Here is a 16,962-nt window from a genome sequence, read left to right on the forward strand (position 1 = left end):
CATAGGATACACAAAGGTCCACTAAGATGATTTTACATTAGATTTCAGAAAAATGCATGATGCCCCACAGCCAATAAACAGGACAGAACATAAAGAAATCTGAGCTCGTGTAAAATGATGAACTTGATGATGCCATTGATAAGTTTATGAACTGGTATGAGGTGAGGGAGAGGAATAACCTGTGCTTGTCCTCCATGTTTGTTATTTAAACCCAGCAGGGTTGGTTTTTTAAACCTTGCTGGACGTACTCCAACACTACAGGGGGCAGTAGTGTGACGGATGTGTGATCATCCGGGTATTCACAAGAAACCGCTTGTTCTACGTTTGCGCATTTTTTTTTTACGTAGATTCACGTCCACTTCATGAGAAGAAGCGTTTAAATCTGGCGTAAATCTTGACTGTGAATTTTACGGTAGTGCGTTAATCGTGCGGCTCGCGTCGTGGGTTATGCAGTTGTGTGAAAACAGCTCAACGCAACACTGACGCGGAAAAAGACAATACGCCTTAAGAAGAAGAAGGAAATGTTGTAGTAGTTGATTTAAAGTGGTTCAAGGCTGCGTTCGGCGTTAAGAAGACGCCTTTGGAGTGAAGGTAGCGAGGTGTGTATTGTTGAAGACGCTTTCATTTTTGTTCATGATTAACGCGCAGCCGTTAGCCGCTATGCTAATGTTAGCATTTGGCTAGCTTATAGCCCCACGCTTGGCACATATTTGATCATTTCCGTGCGTCGACTAGTGTGTTAAATACCACGAGTGCAGTTTATTGGGACGAATTGTTAACAAAAACCCGATGTTATATTGCAAGTTTTCGTCAAATTTCAGGCGAATTATGCAAAGTGTGATGGTGTGTAAGTGTTTTTTTTTTCTTTCTTCCGCTGGGGAAGCCATGTTGAGCTGAATTAACAAGCATGAGGTTATAGTTACGCAAATAACTTACTTTGCCCTAATTCTTTGTTATTTATATAGAACAAATAGTCAAAAGCTTTAATGTTTAGGAGTTATTTCGACTCAATAGGTGTTTTAAAGAAAAAACAATTAAATGTTATAAAGTTTCTCGTTCAGGCTTTTTTTTCTTCTTCTTAGTAAAAGTAAAGGTACTTATTTTTTTTTAGGACCTGAATACCCATTTCTTAGTGTATGAATAACATGCAGTCCAGTTTTCCTGATATGCAGTAATTTTCATTTGGTGTATTTGTTTTGATCAGTGAGGCAACATGGCAGCTACCTTTCCCTATAGAGGTGTCCCTCCAGGGATGCCACCAGTTGTTCCACCAGGTGTGCCCCCAGGTGTTCCTCCTCCTGCGCCTGTCCCAGACTACATGTCTGAGGAAAAACTGCAAGAAAAAGGTATATTTGTTGTCATTTGCTTTTGCATTCATGTGGCTTTCTAATAAGAAATAAGTTATATTATGGGTGGATGGGATTAAATTTACAAATGTGAAATGTCACCCAATCTCACAGCAAGAAAATGGCAGCAGCTGCAGGCAAAGCGCTACTCGGAGAAGAGAAAGTTTGGCTTTGTGGATGCCCAAAAGGAGGACATGCCACCTGAGCATGTCCGCAAGATTATCAGGGACCATGGTGACATGACCAACAGAAAGTTTCGCCATGACAAGAGGGTCTACCTAGGGTAAAACTGAATTCTGTGTTCTTGCTATATGGATTCAAACCCCTGATAGAATTTAATATTTGTATGTTGTGCAGGTATAATGTAATACCTGCCAAAGTTTTAAACTAGTTGCCTTTATGCACCCCTTATTATTTCATTGTTATTCAGGAAGATCAGTTGTACTGTAGCTTCACTACATCTCATCTCATGTCTTTGCCCTTGTTGAATAGTGCCCTCAAGTACATGCCCCACGCAGTGCTGAAGCTGCTGGAAAGCATGCCGATGCCCTGGGAACAGATCCGAGATGTGCCTGTGCTCTACCACATCACCGGAGCCATTTCCTTTGTGAATGAAATCCCCTGGGTCATCGAGCCAGTCTACATTGCCCAGTGGGGGTAAGAGAAAGTTTGGACTTCCTTGCTCTAGTTTTGTGGCAGCTGTTTGATTATTCACATGATTGTCAAGTGCAATGTTGATATTTCTTTAGTATTGGGGATCATTGGTAGTTCTTATCTAAACGCAGCACCATGTGGATCATGATGCGTCGTGAGAAGCGCGATCGACGACACTTCAAAAGGATGCGCTTTCCACCATTTGATGACGAGGAGCCGCCTCTTGACTATGCTGACAACATCCTTGATGTGGAACCCCTGGAGGCCATCCAGATGGAGCTTGACTCCGAGGAAGATTCTTCAGTTGCGGAGTGGTTCTACGAACACCAGCCACTCAAAGATACTTCCAAGTGAGCCTTCACAACTCCCTTAAAACTCTTAAAACTTAAAAAATGTTTCATATTCAGCTGATGTTTAACTTGAAAGGGAAAAAAACTGATTTGTGCCTTTTTGTTTTGTTTTTTTTAAATTTAGGTTTGTGAACGGAACAACTTACCGGCGCTGGCAGTTCACGCTGCCGATGATGTCAACACTGTACCGTCTGGCCAATCAGCTTCTGACAGATCTGGTCGACATGAATTACTTTTATCTGTTTGACCTGAAGGCCTTCTTCACTTCCAAGGCCTTGAATATGGCCATCCCAGGAGGACCTAAGTTTGAGCCGCTGGTCAGAGACATCAACCTGCAGTACGTACCTCCCATCTGTATCAAACAATATATTTTTATACTGGACTGTGGAAGTCACTTGGCTTGAATACCATAGAGGCATTTGCTCAACTTGTTTTTATATATATTGTTTTTTATGTTAAATGTTTTGTGCTTTAGATGATCTCTATGTTTCTCTTGCAGGGATGAGGACTGGAATGAGTTCAATGACATCAATAAAATAATCATCCGACAGCCCATCAGGACGGAGTACAAAATCGCCTTCCCCTACTTGTACAACAACTTGCCGCACCATGTGCACCTCACCTGGTAAAAACCGAATTCTTAAAAACTGAGCTCATTGAAATGTAACATCAGTCAATCCATGATACACAGATGTGAAGTTAAATGGTCAACTGAATTGCTTATTATGTTCATCCGCCATATTGGCTGTAAAACGAGACACTTGTGTTTCCTAATCTGCAGGTATCATACACCAAATGTGGTGTTTATCAAGACGGAGGATCCTGATCTACCAGCGTTCTACTTTGATCCGCTGATCAACCCCATTTCTCACAGACATTCTGTCAAGGTTTGTGTTGCAGATTATCTTTGGCAGTTTAGGATAAAAGGAATATTACCTTCACAAAATATCAAGATGACTTTTTGAGTTAAATCCTCTTACAAAGGCGCACTTGCATTGGTCTGCTTGCCTGTGCGTAAGAACTGGAGGAATAATAAAATGAGTGGTGACCTTTGATATATTACTGGCTGCAGCTGCAGATAACCCCTTACCATTCTGATATCGCTTCTGATCACGTAATGGTTGAACATTTAGCCGAATAATGCGATTTCTCTCTTTACAAGTAAAGGCTCTAAGGTTGTTTTTCTATTGTTTTGCCCCACTCAGAGTCAGGAACCTCTACCCGATGACGATGAGGAGTTTGAGCTTCCCGAGTATGTGGAGCCCTTCCTCAAAGAGACCCCCCTCTACACTGACAACACAGCCAATGGCATTGCCCTGCTCTGGGCTCCGAGACCCTTCAACCTCCGTTCTGGTCGGACAAGGCGAGCCATCGATATCCCCCTGATCAAGAACTGGTGAGAAAACTGTCATGTTGGAGCAAGAGTGAACTTGCTCTGCTTGACTGATTTTTATTATTATTTTTGTTAAATCAGATGGGTTAGCTTTGTGGGAAATGTGTTGTTAATCTATTCCAGATGTCTGCACATCTACATTTTATGAAAAACAGAACAAATTTGTGCTTTTAAAATGGTCTACAGGTACAGAGAGCATTGCCCGGCAGGACAGCCAGTGAAAGTACGTGTGTCGTACCAGAAACTGCTCAAGTACTACGTGCTCAATGCTCTCAAACACAGGCCACCCAAGGCCCAGAAGAAGAGGTGAGCATCATTGGATGTGGTTTTCTGTTTTACCTTTTCTGTTTTTTCAATTTAAAGCTGCATTTGCTCATCAGTCAGTTTTTTTTTTTCTTTAAGTTTTTGCCTTTGTTTTCTTTCAGATATCTGTTCCGCTCCTTCAAAGCCACAAAGTTCTTTCAGTCCACAAAGCTGGACTGGGTGGAGGTCGGCCTGCAGGTATGCAGACAGGGTTACAACATGCTCAATCTGCTCATCCATCGTAAGAACCTCAACTATCTACATTTGGACTACAACTTTAACCTGAAGCCTGTCAAAACGCTGACGACAAAGGTACGATTTCCAGAGTAGATCCACCCGCTATTAAACTTGGATAGATTCATGTCTCAGGAAAATTAAAATGAAGTTTTAGGCCAAAAAAAAGTGCTCATTACCACATGAACCTTTTTTAACCTCCAGTTGTTGTTGTTGTTTGTCCTCCAGGAGCGAAAGAAGTCCAGATTTGGAAATGCCTTCCATCTGTGCAGAGAGGTACTGCGTCTCAGCAAGTTGGTGGTGGACAGCCATGTGCAGTACAGACTGGGAAATGTTGACGCTTTCCAGGTTGGTTTGATTCAACTTTGCACAGTTCATCCCATTTAATTAAGACAAGTTGAGCCACAGAGTATATCTAAGCACCATGTCTTGAGTTAAGGGGAGTTTCGTCATTGTGAACAAATGTTTCATGTCATGGGGAAAATACTTTTGTTTTTGTTTTTAAAGCATTTAACATGGCTTCAAGTTGGTATTTTCTGTTCTTCAGGAAGTGTCCTTAGTGTCTCTATTTTAACTTTAAATAAAATTCTTTTTTCCTGCCTTATAGTTGTCTGATGGGCTTCAGTACATCTTTGCTCATGTGGGACAACTGACAGGCATGTACCGCTACAAGTACAAGCTGATGAGACAGATCCGGATGTGCAAAGACCTGAAGCATCTCATCTATTACCGGTTCAACACCGTGAGTAAACTCATGATGCATTTGAACTGCTTCGACACAAATGGGAATTTATTTTTCTATCAAAAACTACACTTGAAGCCCTAAACCTTTATTGCGTTACCTTCTGTTTGTTAAATCAGGGTCCAGTGGGCAAGGGTCCAGGTTGTGGATTTTGGGCCCCTGGCTGGAGAGTGTGGCTGTTCTTCATGAGGGGCATCACTCCACTATTGGAGAGGTGGCTGGGGAATCTGCTGGCCAGGCAGTTTGAAGGTATGTATACATATATCTGTATTAACTGTTTTAGCTACTAGAGATGTGATGCGCACATTTAGAGATGGTCTGTGGGAGGATATGTGCCAGTTTTAGCAGCAGCTTTTTACTGTTTTTCACAACAGGACGTCACTCCAAGGGTGTCGCCAAGACTGTGACCAAACAGCGCGTGGAGTCTCACTTTGATCTGGAGTTGCGTGCCGCAGTGATGCATGACATCTTGGACATGATGCCCGAGGGTATCAAACAGAACAAGGCCAGAACCATCCTGCAGCACCTCAGTGAGTCCTGGAGGTGCTGGAAAGCAAACATCCCATGGAAGGTCAGTGCTTACTGTGACAGTCTCAATCTCACTACATGGAAGTAGATTGTTTGAGACAGTAGCCCCTTTCACACTGCGACCCGCTACCTTAGCGGGTCCAAACTGCACCTGCGACCCGCGTCGAGCAATGTGAACGCTTGGCGTGTTGGTGACCCGTGTCGCCTGAAGCCGAGTTCAGGGGGCGTTGCCTAGTGGCAGAGCGTCACACGAAACACATAAAATGCTGGGCGTGTACAATGACGTAGGCACAAGCCATGTGTCGGAGGTAGGCTTAAATAGAGAAGAGAAGAGTAGAGTAGAGTAGAGTAGAGTACTATTTATTAATCCTGAAGGAAATTAAGGTGTCAAGTAGCAAACATATATCAATACAAAAAACACAAGGCACTATACACAACATTGCACATATAACAGCCATATAACTCTTCCATATATTACACATAAATCAGCCATATAGCTCTTCCATACAATCAGCAAAAAAAATCACCTTGAGGACCTCGTTTTTGCAATTGTATATGCAGTTCATGAAGATGTTATTTGACGGGGTGTGGATGGTTACAACGTGGGATGCTGCCGAAGAACATATGCGGAGAATACAAGAGCACTATAGTCCCCGAAATGTGGCGGTAAATAACGTCCTCTGCTGGAGGCTGAGGAGCTCGCGGACCTCCTTGTCTCCCCAGTTGGCCATATTAAAAAATGTCTCCAACTTGATGTAGGCTAAAACAGAGTGAAACTTGTCCTCACCCGTCGCTGTTGTTCTGAATCAGCTGTCCATTCTGTCTTTTAAACTCCTCACGTCACACCACGACCACGTCCGACCCGCGTCAATTGCGTTCACACCAAACTCGGCTCGGCAAAAAGACTAGGGTCCGACGCGGGTCCAAAGTCGAGTTGACGGGGCAGCCCGGGTCGTCAGTGTGAACGCAACAGCGGACACGCTAAATTCGCGGATTAAACGCGGGTTATTCCTCAGTGTGAAAGGGGCTATTGATTCAAACAAGTACTTATCCCTGTGAATGCTAAACTACAATATTTTCCTGAATTTGGGACTGAAATTGACCATTTCTAATATAAAGGTGTCAGTTTTTGAATTTTTCTTTCCATGTCCTTTCAGGTGCCAGGCCTCCCCACTCCCATTGAGAACATGATCCTGCGTTACGTGAAAGCCAAAGCTGACTGGTGGACCAACACCGCTCACTACAACCGTGAGCGTATCCGACGAGGAGCCACTGTGGACAAGACGGTGTGCAAAAAGAATTTGGGGAGACTGACCCGTCTGTACCTGAAAGCTGAGCAGGAGAGACAGCACAACTATCTGAAGGTAACATGCAAGAACATTTATGCTCGTCTGTGCTTGTAAACTAATTAGCTGGTTTTGTTAAATTCTAATTCTTTTTGTATCATTTAACCTTAATATAAATGCTCTGGTTATTACTTACTATTGAGCTGTATGTATTGTCGGTCTGCTTGTTTTTGGACTCCTCTTACAAAGGCGCACTTGCATTGGTCTGCTTGTCTGTGCGTAAGAACTGGAGGAATATAAAAATGAACGGTGGTTTTCTATTTGCTGGCTGCAGTAGCAGTTTGCTCCTCACTGTTCAGATATTTGCTCCGATCATTTTTAAAAGAATTATTAAAAACAACTTAATACACAAGCAATGAAATGTAAAAGTGCAGTTCCATCACACCATCTAAACAGCCAAAGCCTTTAATCTCACACTTTGAAACATCTTTATTGAATTTTCTTATTTTTCTGCTCACAGGATGGTCCCTACATCACAGCAGAAGAGGCTGTGGCCATTTACACCACCACTGTGCACTGGCTGGAGAGTCGGCGGTTCTCGCCCATCCCTTTCCCCCCGCTGTCCTACAAACACGACACCAAGCTGCTGATCCTGGCACTGGAGAGGCTCAAAGAGGCATACAGGTAAACATGCTTGGAACATGACCAAATTCATCGGCAAATGTTTTCTGTCCAAACACTTGTTTTATGTACATTTTTTACTTTATTTGCCCCCCAGTGTGAAGTCTCGTCTGAACCAGAGCCAAAGGGAGGAGCTGGGTCTGATAGAACAGGCCTACGACAACCCCCATGAGGCCCTTTCCAGGATCAAGCGTCACCTGCTCACACAGAGAGCATTCAAAGAGGTCAGTTCAAAGGGGTGCAGATACTTTATGGGATGTTTTTTATTTTTTTTTACCGAGGATGTTTCTTCCTTGAAAAAGTGGATTTGAAGCAGAGAAAAACAATCCGCCTTTTTTCCTGGTCTTGTTCAAGACCTTTTTTTTTTTTTAAAGACGCATGTCTCAATTCACTATATTTGAATTATTTAAAAGTGTCAGAACACTGTCTTCTTTTGCAGGTTGGTATCGAGTTCATGGACTTGTACAGCCACTTGGTGCCAGTGTACGATGTGGAACCCCTGGAGAAAATCACTGACGCTTACCTGGACCAGTACTTGTGGTACGAGGCAGACAAGAGACGCCTGTTCCCACCCTGGATCAAACCTGCTGATACCGAACCACCACCACTGTTAGTCTACAAGTGGTGCCAAGGTAAGGCTCGCCCCAGGCTTTGTTACATAGGCAACGAGTTGGCGTATCGTATCTAAACATGCTGTGGAACAATCCAGTATGGAAACTACAAATTTGGAAGCTCTCAGATGCCTGAAGCTTGTTCCTTCCAGCATGGTCCCATTTGTTTTGTTTTGTTTTGTTTTTTTTCTCCGAAGGCATCAACAACCTGCAGGATGTGTGGGAAACGGCAGAAGGAGAGTGCAACGTGATGCTGGAGTCTCGTTATGAGAAGATGTACGAGAAGATTGATCTGACGTTGCTTAACAGGCTGCTGCGTCTTATTGTGGACCACAACATTGCTGACTACATGACAGCCAAGAACAATGTGGTCATAAACTACAAGGTAAGCTCTCGCCTGTTTAAAAACACTCTTCCCATTGTGTGCCAGTTATGCTTTTCCTGGTATTTGAGCTCAGCAACCCCATCCCCCGTCTCTTATTTTTCACATAGGACATGAACCACACCAACTCGTACGGCATCATCAGGGGGCTCCAGTTTGCCTCATTCATTGTCCAGTATTACGGCCTGGTGATGGACCTGCTGGTGCTCGGCTTGCACCGTGCCAGTGAGATGGCCGGCCCACCTCAGATGCCCAATGACTTCCTCAGTTTCCAAGACACCGCCACAGAGAGCGCCCACCCAATCAGACTGTACTGTCGCTACATTGACCGCATACACATCTTCTTCAGGTGGGATTGAAAAGCCAAGCGGTCATGATTGTTTTACCCAAAAGGTATCAGAAAAATCGAAATTGTGACGACTTTTTTTTTTAATATATATAATTGGTCTTCCAGGTTTTCTGCTGACGAGGCCAGGGATCTGATTCAGAGGTACCTGACGGAGCATCCAGACCCTAACAACGAGAACATAGTGGGTTACAACAACAAGAAGTGCTGGCCTCGTGATGCTCGCATGAGACTGATGAAGCACGATGTCAACCTGTGAGTTTATCTTTAGATCTTTTGAATTTTCAGCCGGTAATTTGTTGAAATTAATCTCATTCTTTGTGAAACATTTGATTGGTCTGATTCCCAGTGGACGTGCGGTATTTTGGGACATCAAGAACCGTCTGCCCAGGTCTGTCACCACAGTCCAGTGGGAGAACAGCTTTGTGTCAGTCTACAGCAAGGACAACCCCAATCTGCTCTTCAACATGTGTGGCTTCGAGTGCCGCATCCTTCCCAAGTGCCGCACCAGCTATGAAGAGTTTACCCACAAGGACGGAGTCTGGAACCTGCAGAATGAGGTGAGAAATAAACAGCAGATTTGCTAATAATTGCTTTCAGAGCTTTAGCAACTGTCCCCAGCAGTTATTATTTTTATTTTTTTCTTCCCTTTAGTGGCTTTGAAGTAATCTTGTTGTGTTTTACCATTGTGTTTAGGTAACTAAGGAGAGGACTGCCCAGTGTTTCCTGCGTGTGGATGATGAATCAATGCAGCGTTTCCACAACAGAGTGCGTCAGATCCTGATGGCCTCCGGATCCACCACTTTCACCAAGGTTGGCAGAAATCTTTTGTTCAATAAACTACCCTGGTGACATAGAATAGAAATAGAATAGAAAAATACTTTATTCATCCCCCAATGGGGAAATTCAAATTAGTCAAGTAGCTCAAAAAATGTTAAGTATTTACAATGATTGTATATTAGCAACAATAATAATAATACCAATTCTAATAAAAATACTACTACTACATGCAGGTGGATAAAAGTGAGAACAAAAAGAAGCCTTTATAACAAAGTCACCGTGTCTTGTTTTTAATTCCAGATTGTGAACAAGTGGAACACCGCTCTGATCGGACTGATGACGTACTTCCGCGAGGCTGTGGTCAACACACAGGAGCTCCTGGACCTGCTGGTGAAATGTGAGAACAAGATTCAGACGCGTATCAAGATCGGCCTCAACTCCAAAATGCCTAGCCGCTTCCCTCCTGTAGTCTTCTACACTCCCAAAGAGTTGGGTGGCCTTGGCATGTTATCCATGGGTCATGTGCTTATCCCACAGTCGGATCTGCGGTAAGTTCCCATTCAGCTGTACCTTTGTTTTTGTAAATATCTTTAACTTGTTTCTCTTGTGTGTCGCCTGGTCATATCAGCCACTCAATTGTCTCTTGTTTTACCAGGTGGTCCAAGCAAACAGATGTGGGCATCACACACTTCAGGTCTGGAATGAGCCATGAGGAAGACCAGCTCATTCCTAACTTGTATCGTTACATTCAGCCGTGGGAGAGTGAGTTCATCGACTCTCAGAGAGTCTGGGCTGAGTATGCCCTCAAGAGACAGGAGGCTATTGCCCAGAACAGGTACGCTGCTCAAAGGCTCGTCAGTGCTGACGTGTTTTGATTCTTTGGAAATGCTCTTCTTTACTGATTTAGTAGATATCGTTTTGACTTGAAATGCCTTTTCTTTGTTCCAGGCGTCTTACCTTGGAAGATTTGGAGGACTCGTGGGACAGAGGAATCCCCCGGATCAACACGCTTTTCCAGAAGGACAGACACACACTGGCTTATGACAAAGGCTGGAGAGTCAGGACAGACTTCAAACAGTATCAGGTATGATGCAGATGCCCCCTGATGTGTTCATCAGACGGCTAATAAATTATATTCAGCATATTCAGAGTGCCTTTTGATTATATTACATGTCTGAAGTCAAGAAGGTTTAGATGGCTAGACATGGCTAGATTTTATCAGGACCAGTGACAATTAACACCCGTTGTTTTCACTTAAATATGCCTCTTAACATAAATTGTTTTAAATATTTTTAACCTTAACAATGAACACCAACGTGCACCCACTGATTGTGTTGGTCTTTCTGACTTGGGTGCAGGTGCTGAAGCAGAATCCGTTCTGGTGGACTCACCAGAGGCACGACGGTAAGCTGTGGAACCTGAACAACTACCGCACAGACATGATCCAGGCTCTGGGTGGCGTGGAGGGTATCCTGGAGCACACCCTCTTCAAAGGCACTTATTTCCCCACATGGGAGGGTCTCTTCTGGTGAGAGCGCTTTAACCCTAAGAAGAATGAAGTTGCTTTTAAGGCTGCTTTCAAAGAAAAGAGAAAAAACGCATTTGTTTTTATGTTTGATTGAATGCATGAAAAACACTAATTGTCTTTCTGGGCTTTAGGGAAAAGGCCAGTGGCTTTGAAGAGTCTATGAAATGGAAGAAGCTGACCAATGCCCAGAGGTCTGGTCTCAACCAAATCCCCAACCGTCGCTTCACACTTTGGTGGTCACCCACCATCAACAGAGCCAACGTGAGTAAAAACCTGCCGATGTCGAACGCGATTGTGTTCATTTTTGTGTCGGGAAAATCTGCACCGGTTTACAGCATTTGTTCTCCTTCTGTTTCTAGGTGTACGTGGGTTTCCAAGTACAGCTTGACTTGACAGGAATCTTCATGCACGGCAAGATCCCCACACTGAAGATCTCCCTCATTCAGATCTTCAGGGCTCACTTGTGGCAGAAGATTCATGAGAGCATTGTCATGGATCTCTGTCAGGTAGGTTTCTGTTAGTTTACTCTACTTATGTCGTTCAACAGGTTTATTTATTTATTTTTTTTGTACTTCTGAAGTAAAAATAAATGTCCCTCACTCTTCTCGTAGTGTGAATAAATGTATATTGTGTTTGGTGTTCAGGTGTTTGACCAGGAGCTGGATGCGTTGGAGATTGAGACGGTGCAGAAGGAGACCATCCACCCCAGGAAGTCATACAAGATGAACTCGTCCTGCGCAGACATCCTCCTCTTTGCGTCGTACAAGTGGAACGTTTCCCGACCGTCTCTGCTGGCTGACTCAAAGTAGGATTTTTCACTAAATGTGTTATTACAAGCTGAAAGTGTAATCTGTGAAACTCTGAAAACGTCACATAGGGCGTTTTCATTTGCTGTGGTTAAAATGCACATTAAAGCCAGTTTGTTTTTGCCTGAACTAAAATGTCGTCCTCCCACAGGGACGTGATGGACAGCACCACCACACAAAAGTACTGGATTGACATTCAGCTCCGCTGGGGTGATTACGACTCTCATGACATTGAGCGCTACGCCAGGGCCAAGTTCCTGGACTACACCACAGACAACATGAGTATCTACCCCTCCCCCACCGGAGTGCTCATTGCGATTGACCTGGCTTACAACCTCCACAGGTGCTGATTGTCGAATTTACAGATTCTTGACTTTCTGTAGTAGATTCTTATGGATTAGCTTGTTTGAAGACAGGCTCAAGTTTTATTCCTCATGTAATTTTGATTTAGCATCGACACTAAAAAACAAATTGATTTTACTGCTCAGCTGTGTTACATTCACTTTTTTGAAAATTGGAAAAAAGTGGTAAAGCCTGTTGAGCGATTGCTAGCAGCTTTGTTGGATTTTGGCATCTGCTTGTTTATGTCTGCAAGTATGTTCTTCAGTTCCCTTTCAACTCTTCACACTAGCTTTTAAAATGCCTTTACACGGTGGCTTGAAGAGTGTTGATTTTCTCTCCTCTAGTGCTTATGGTAACTGGTTCCCTGGGAGCAAGCCCCTGATCCAGCAGGCCATGGCCAAGATCATGAAGGCCAACCCTGCCTTGTATGTGCTCAGGGAGCGCATCCGCAAAGGTCTGCAGCTGTACTCCTCTGAGCCCACTGAGCCCTACCTGTCCTCACAGAACTATGGTGAACTCTTCTCCAATCAGATCATCTGGTTTGTGGATGACACAAATGTGTACAGAGTCACTATCCACAAGGTGAGAAGTGTTGAGAAAAGGAGTGTTTTAATGTTGTAAATATGTTATATTTACAAAAATATATAAACTATATATATGTAATATGTTGAATTCAGTTGCATATATTCTTAATATTTTCCAACAGACCTTTGAGGGTAACTTGACAACGAAACCCATCAATGGAGCCATTTTCATCTTCAACCCCAGGACTGGACAGCTCTTCCTCAAGATCATTCACACATCTGTGTGGGCTGGACAGAAACGTCTGGGACAGGTGCAGCGACAATAACCACACAGTTTCAAAAACTTCAATCATTCTGATTGTTTCAAGAAAATTTCTTCTTTTAATTGATAGAAAATTATCTTTCTACCAAATTGATGCAAACTTCAGATTTCTTTCTCTCTTCTTAAAAAGATTTGTACAAACTTTAAATTCTACAACTCTGCTTGATTCTGAACACGAACACCCTTATCAACCCTTTCACAGGTCTTGCCCATAATTTGCTCTGTTTACTTTTAGGAAACTAATTTAACTAGATCTTCTTTTTTTTTCATCTCATTAGCTGGCCAAATGGAAAACTGCTGAAGAAGTCGCCGCCCTGATTCGCTCTCTTCCTGTGGAAGAGCAGCCGAAACAGATCATTGTAACCAGGAAGGGCATGCTGGACCCTCTGGAGGTGAGACTCTATTTATGCTTAGAACTGCTATGACAATTGAAGCAATGAATGGATCATCTGTGTAGATTTTTAACGTCAAAACCACACTTCTTTTTTTTTTTTTTTTTTCTCTCTTTCAGGTCCACTTGCTTGACTTCCCCAACATTGTGATCAAGGGCTCAGAGTTGCAGCTGCCCTTCCAGGCCTGTCTGAAGGTGGAGAAGTTTGGAGATCTGATCCTGAAGGCTACGGAGCCACAGATGGTGCTGTTCAACCTTTATGATGACTGGCTGAAGACCATCTCATCTTACACAGTGAGTTTCACTGCCAACTAGGAGACAGATCAGGATTAAATTGGTCAAACTGAGAATCTGCAACATCACGGAAAAGGAATCTGCTTTTTTTTTTTTTTTTTTTTTGTTTAAATAGTGATGACAAGACAAATTTTTCTTTGAGGTTAATCCCAACCAAACGCTTGTCGTTTTGGTGATGGCAGCTCACTCCTCTATGTAACTGGAGTGTATGGTTGTCTGGTCTACTTCTAGGCATTCTCCCGACTCATTCTGATCCTGAGAGCGCTCCATGTCAATAACGACCGCGCCAAGGTCATCCTGAAACCCGATAAAACAACCATCACCGAGCCCCATCACATTTGGCCCACGCTCACCGATGAGGAGTGGATCAAGGTGGAGGTGCAACTCAAGGATCTCATTCTGGCTGATTATGGCAAAAAGAACAAGTAAGAATTGTTCCAAGTTAATTTGGCTGTTTTCAGTACGTCAGAATTACTATCTTTAAGGAAATGAATCTTTTCCAGCTCTGCAGAGCCAGATAAGTCTAGACTTACATTTTGCAGTAATAGCATTTATCTTCTTTCAGTGTGAATGTGGCTTCACTGACCCAGTCTGAGATCCGTGACATCATCCTGGGTATGGAGATCTCTGCTCCGTCACAGCAGCGTCAGCAAATTGCGGAGATTGAGAAGCAGACCAAAGAACAGTCGCAGCTCACCGCCACACAGACCCGCACCGTCAACAAGCACGGCGACGAGATCATCACCTCCACAACCTCAAACTACGAGACCCAGACCTTCTCTTCGAAGACTGAGTGGAGAGTCAGGTGTGTTGACACTTAGTTTAAACTTTACGCTTTGTTTTGAAGCATTTCTGCACTCTGGGATGAGTAATAGTGTGGCGTTCAGTGTTAGTTTTGAATCAGACGTGATTTTATTATTTTCTTGTGGCTATAATTCTCCTTTCTCAGGGCCATATCTGCCGCCAACCTCCATCTCCGAACCAACCACATCTACGTGTCGTCTGATGACATCAAGGAGACAGGTTACACCTACATCCTGCCCAAAAATGTCCTCAAGAAATTCATCTGCATCTCAGATCTGCGAGCACAGGCACGTATCTGCTATACTACACCGCCGACGCAGTAGTGAAATATACTGCTGCATAATATACTGCTCTGTGTCAACGTCCTTTGTCAAGTCTTTGCAAAATAAGGAGGAGAATTACTGTCCTTGTCCTGAAATTCCAGATTGCAGGTTACCTGTACGGCACCAGCCCACCAGACAACCCCCAGGTGAAGGAGATCCGTTGTATCGTCATGGTGCCTCAGTGGGGAACGCATCAGACCGTCCACCTGCCAAACCAGCTGCCTGGCCACGAATATCTCAAAGTACGACAGGCTCGGAGACCTCTCCGGCTCATTATTGCTCAAATATGATAAATGTCACTCAGCTTATTTGCTGGCGTTCTAAAGTGCACCTTTTGTATTTATTTCTTTTTCTTTCCTTGAACAGGAAATGGAGCCTCTCGGCTGGATCCACACGCAGCCCAACGAGTCACCGCAGCTGTCCCCGCAGGATGTCACGACCCACGCCAAGGTCATGGCAGATAACCCTTCTTGGGACGGAGAAAAGACCATCATCATCACTTGCAGGTGAGTTTAAGTTCAAGATGGCTGCTCTCTTGTGTTCTGTAGTATAATATGGAGCTGTATTTTTGTCTTGACATGCCTCAGGAGTAAGCGGGGGCCATGGATACGATCGCTGCGCTCAATTTTTGTTTTTCCAAGGAAACTGAAAACCTACATAATGTTTAAACTATAAAGATTTTAAACATTGTGTCTTGATACAGAAAGCAGCTTGTTGCACAACATAACTGTGTGTAAAAGTAGAGTTGTCTCTTACCGAAACGTGTTTTTGTTTTCAGCTTCACACCGGGCTCGTGCACACTCACAGCTTACAAGCTGACACCCAGTGGGTACGAATGGGGTCGCCAGAACACGGACAAGGGCAACAACCCGAAAGGCTACCTGCCGTCCCACTATGAAAGAGTGCAGATGCTGCTCTCTGATCGCTTCCTGGGCTTCTTCATGGTGCCTGGGCAAGTCTCCTGGAATTACAACTTCATGGGTCAGTAGCCTTCGTCTTCACTTTTATTTAGCTTTTGGGGAAGCTGCCTTAAGTATAAATCCTCGCCGCATCTCACAGGCCCTCAATGTTGAATTTAATTTGTGACAAATCAGTTCATTCTTTGATTTTCAACTCTGCCCACGCGTCAGTTTACTTGATTTTTACCACAAATCTGCTTCACGGCTCAAAAGCTTTTACCGTCAGGTTGATGAAGTGGTGGATTGACATGAGTGTATGCCTGTTATGCTCCAGGTGTGCGCCATGATCCCAACATGAAGTACGACCTGCAGTTGGCCAACCCCAAAGAGTTCTATCATGAAGTCCATCGGCCATCGCACTTCTTAAACTTCGCCTCGCTGCAGGAGGGGGAGATCTACAACGCTGACCGTGAGGACATGTTCGGCTGAGAGTCGGCGCTCTGCTCTTATGTGTTTTGTTGACGGGTCTGCCAGAATCCTGTGGAGTTCGTCCAGAACAGCCTCTGTATTTTTTTCTTATGAACACATGTAACTGTGATGTTTGGGGAATTTTTATGGAAAGGCTTTAGGACCTTTTAAGAATCTTTTTATTATTATTTTTTTCCTACAAATGTTTTGTTCCCGCTCCTATTACTATTACAATAACATTTTAGTAAGTCTTGGAATTTTTGTGACTCGTTGTAAATCTGTGTAGTTTTCCGTACACAGGACTTTGGGGTAATATTTGACATTATTTCGGAAAGTTGAAGACCTGCTTCCTCTTTGCCTTTGGCGAAATTGAAATGAAATTGAAAGTTGCATTTTCGTATCGGTTATTCCCCGTTACTGTGTTCTTCTGTACATCCTGTGACATTGTAGCCTGGGTTTAAATAAAGATCACCTTTTTATAAACCTTGTTTTGACATTTTACTCTTAGTGCTTCTTCTGAAATGTAGACTGGGGGAAGTAAAATATTTCTCTTTTGACTTCCTTCCCTCTTTGATGGTTCAAAATAGCTCCACAAGAGCACTCAAGTTTTGGTTTCACTGGCTTG

The 16,962-nt window shown here is 43.6% G+C and overlaps 1 protein-coding gene across 1 annotated transcript; it reads left to right on the forward strand.

The window, feature by feature from the left end:
- The first annotated feature begins 418 nt into the window (after positions 1 to 418).
- prpf8 (pre-mRNA processing factor 8) lies at positions 419 to 16,820 on the forward strand. Its single transcript, XM_075473530.1, has 43 exons — positions 419 to 599; positions 1,205 to 1,346; positions 1,461 to 1,629; positions 1,839 to 2,003; positions 2,132 to 2,350; positions 2,475 to 2,687; positions 2,850 to 2,975; positions 3,132 to 3,237; positions 3,556 to 3,746; positions 3,930 to 4,049; positions 4,169 to 4,358; positions 4,509 to 4,628; positions 4,888 to 5,022; positions 5,142 to 5,271; positions 5,397 to 5,593; positions 6,708 to 6,914; positions 7,357 to 7,520; positions 7,615 to 7,741; positions 7,957 to 8,149; positions 8,326 to 8,513; positions 8,621 to 8,859; positions 8,965 to 9,111; positions 9,206 to 9,416; positions 9,553 to 9,669; positions 9,937 to 10,184; positions 10,292 to 10,471; positions 10,585 to 10,720; positions 10,995 to 11,164; positions 11,296 to 11,425; positions 11,524 to 11,670; positions 11,809 to 11,969; positions 12,122 to 12,313; positions 12,657 to 12,894; positions 13,019 to 13,147; positions 13,437 to 13,550; positions 13,670 to 13,843; positions 14,075 to 14,268; positions 14,409 to 14,648; positions 14,793 to 14,934; positions 15,072 to 15,212; positions 15,337 to 15,476; positions 15,749 to 15,951; positions 16,204 to 16,820. Exons 2-43 carry the CDS (start codon positions 1,214 to 1,216, stop codon positions 16,356 to 16,358), a joined length of 7,041 nt encoding a protein of 2,346 aa, XP_075329645.1. The 5' UTR covers positions 419 to 599; positions 1,205 to 1,213; the 3' UTR covers positions 16,359 to 16,820.
- Positions 16,821 to 16,962: the final 142 nt, after the last annotated feature.

This window comes from Odontesthes bonariensis, chromosome 9, assembly GCF_027942865.1.
Source record: "Odontesthes bonariensis isolate fOdoBon6 chromosome 9, fOdoBon6.hap1, whole genome shotgun sequence".
Lineage (NCBI taxonomy): Eukaryota > Metazoa > Chordata > Actinopteri > Atheriniformes > Atherinopsidae > Odontesthes > Odontesthes bonariensis.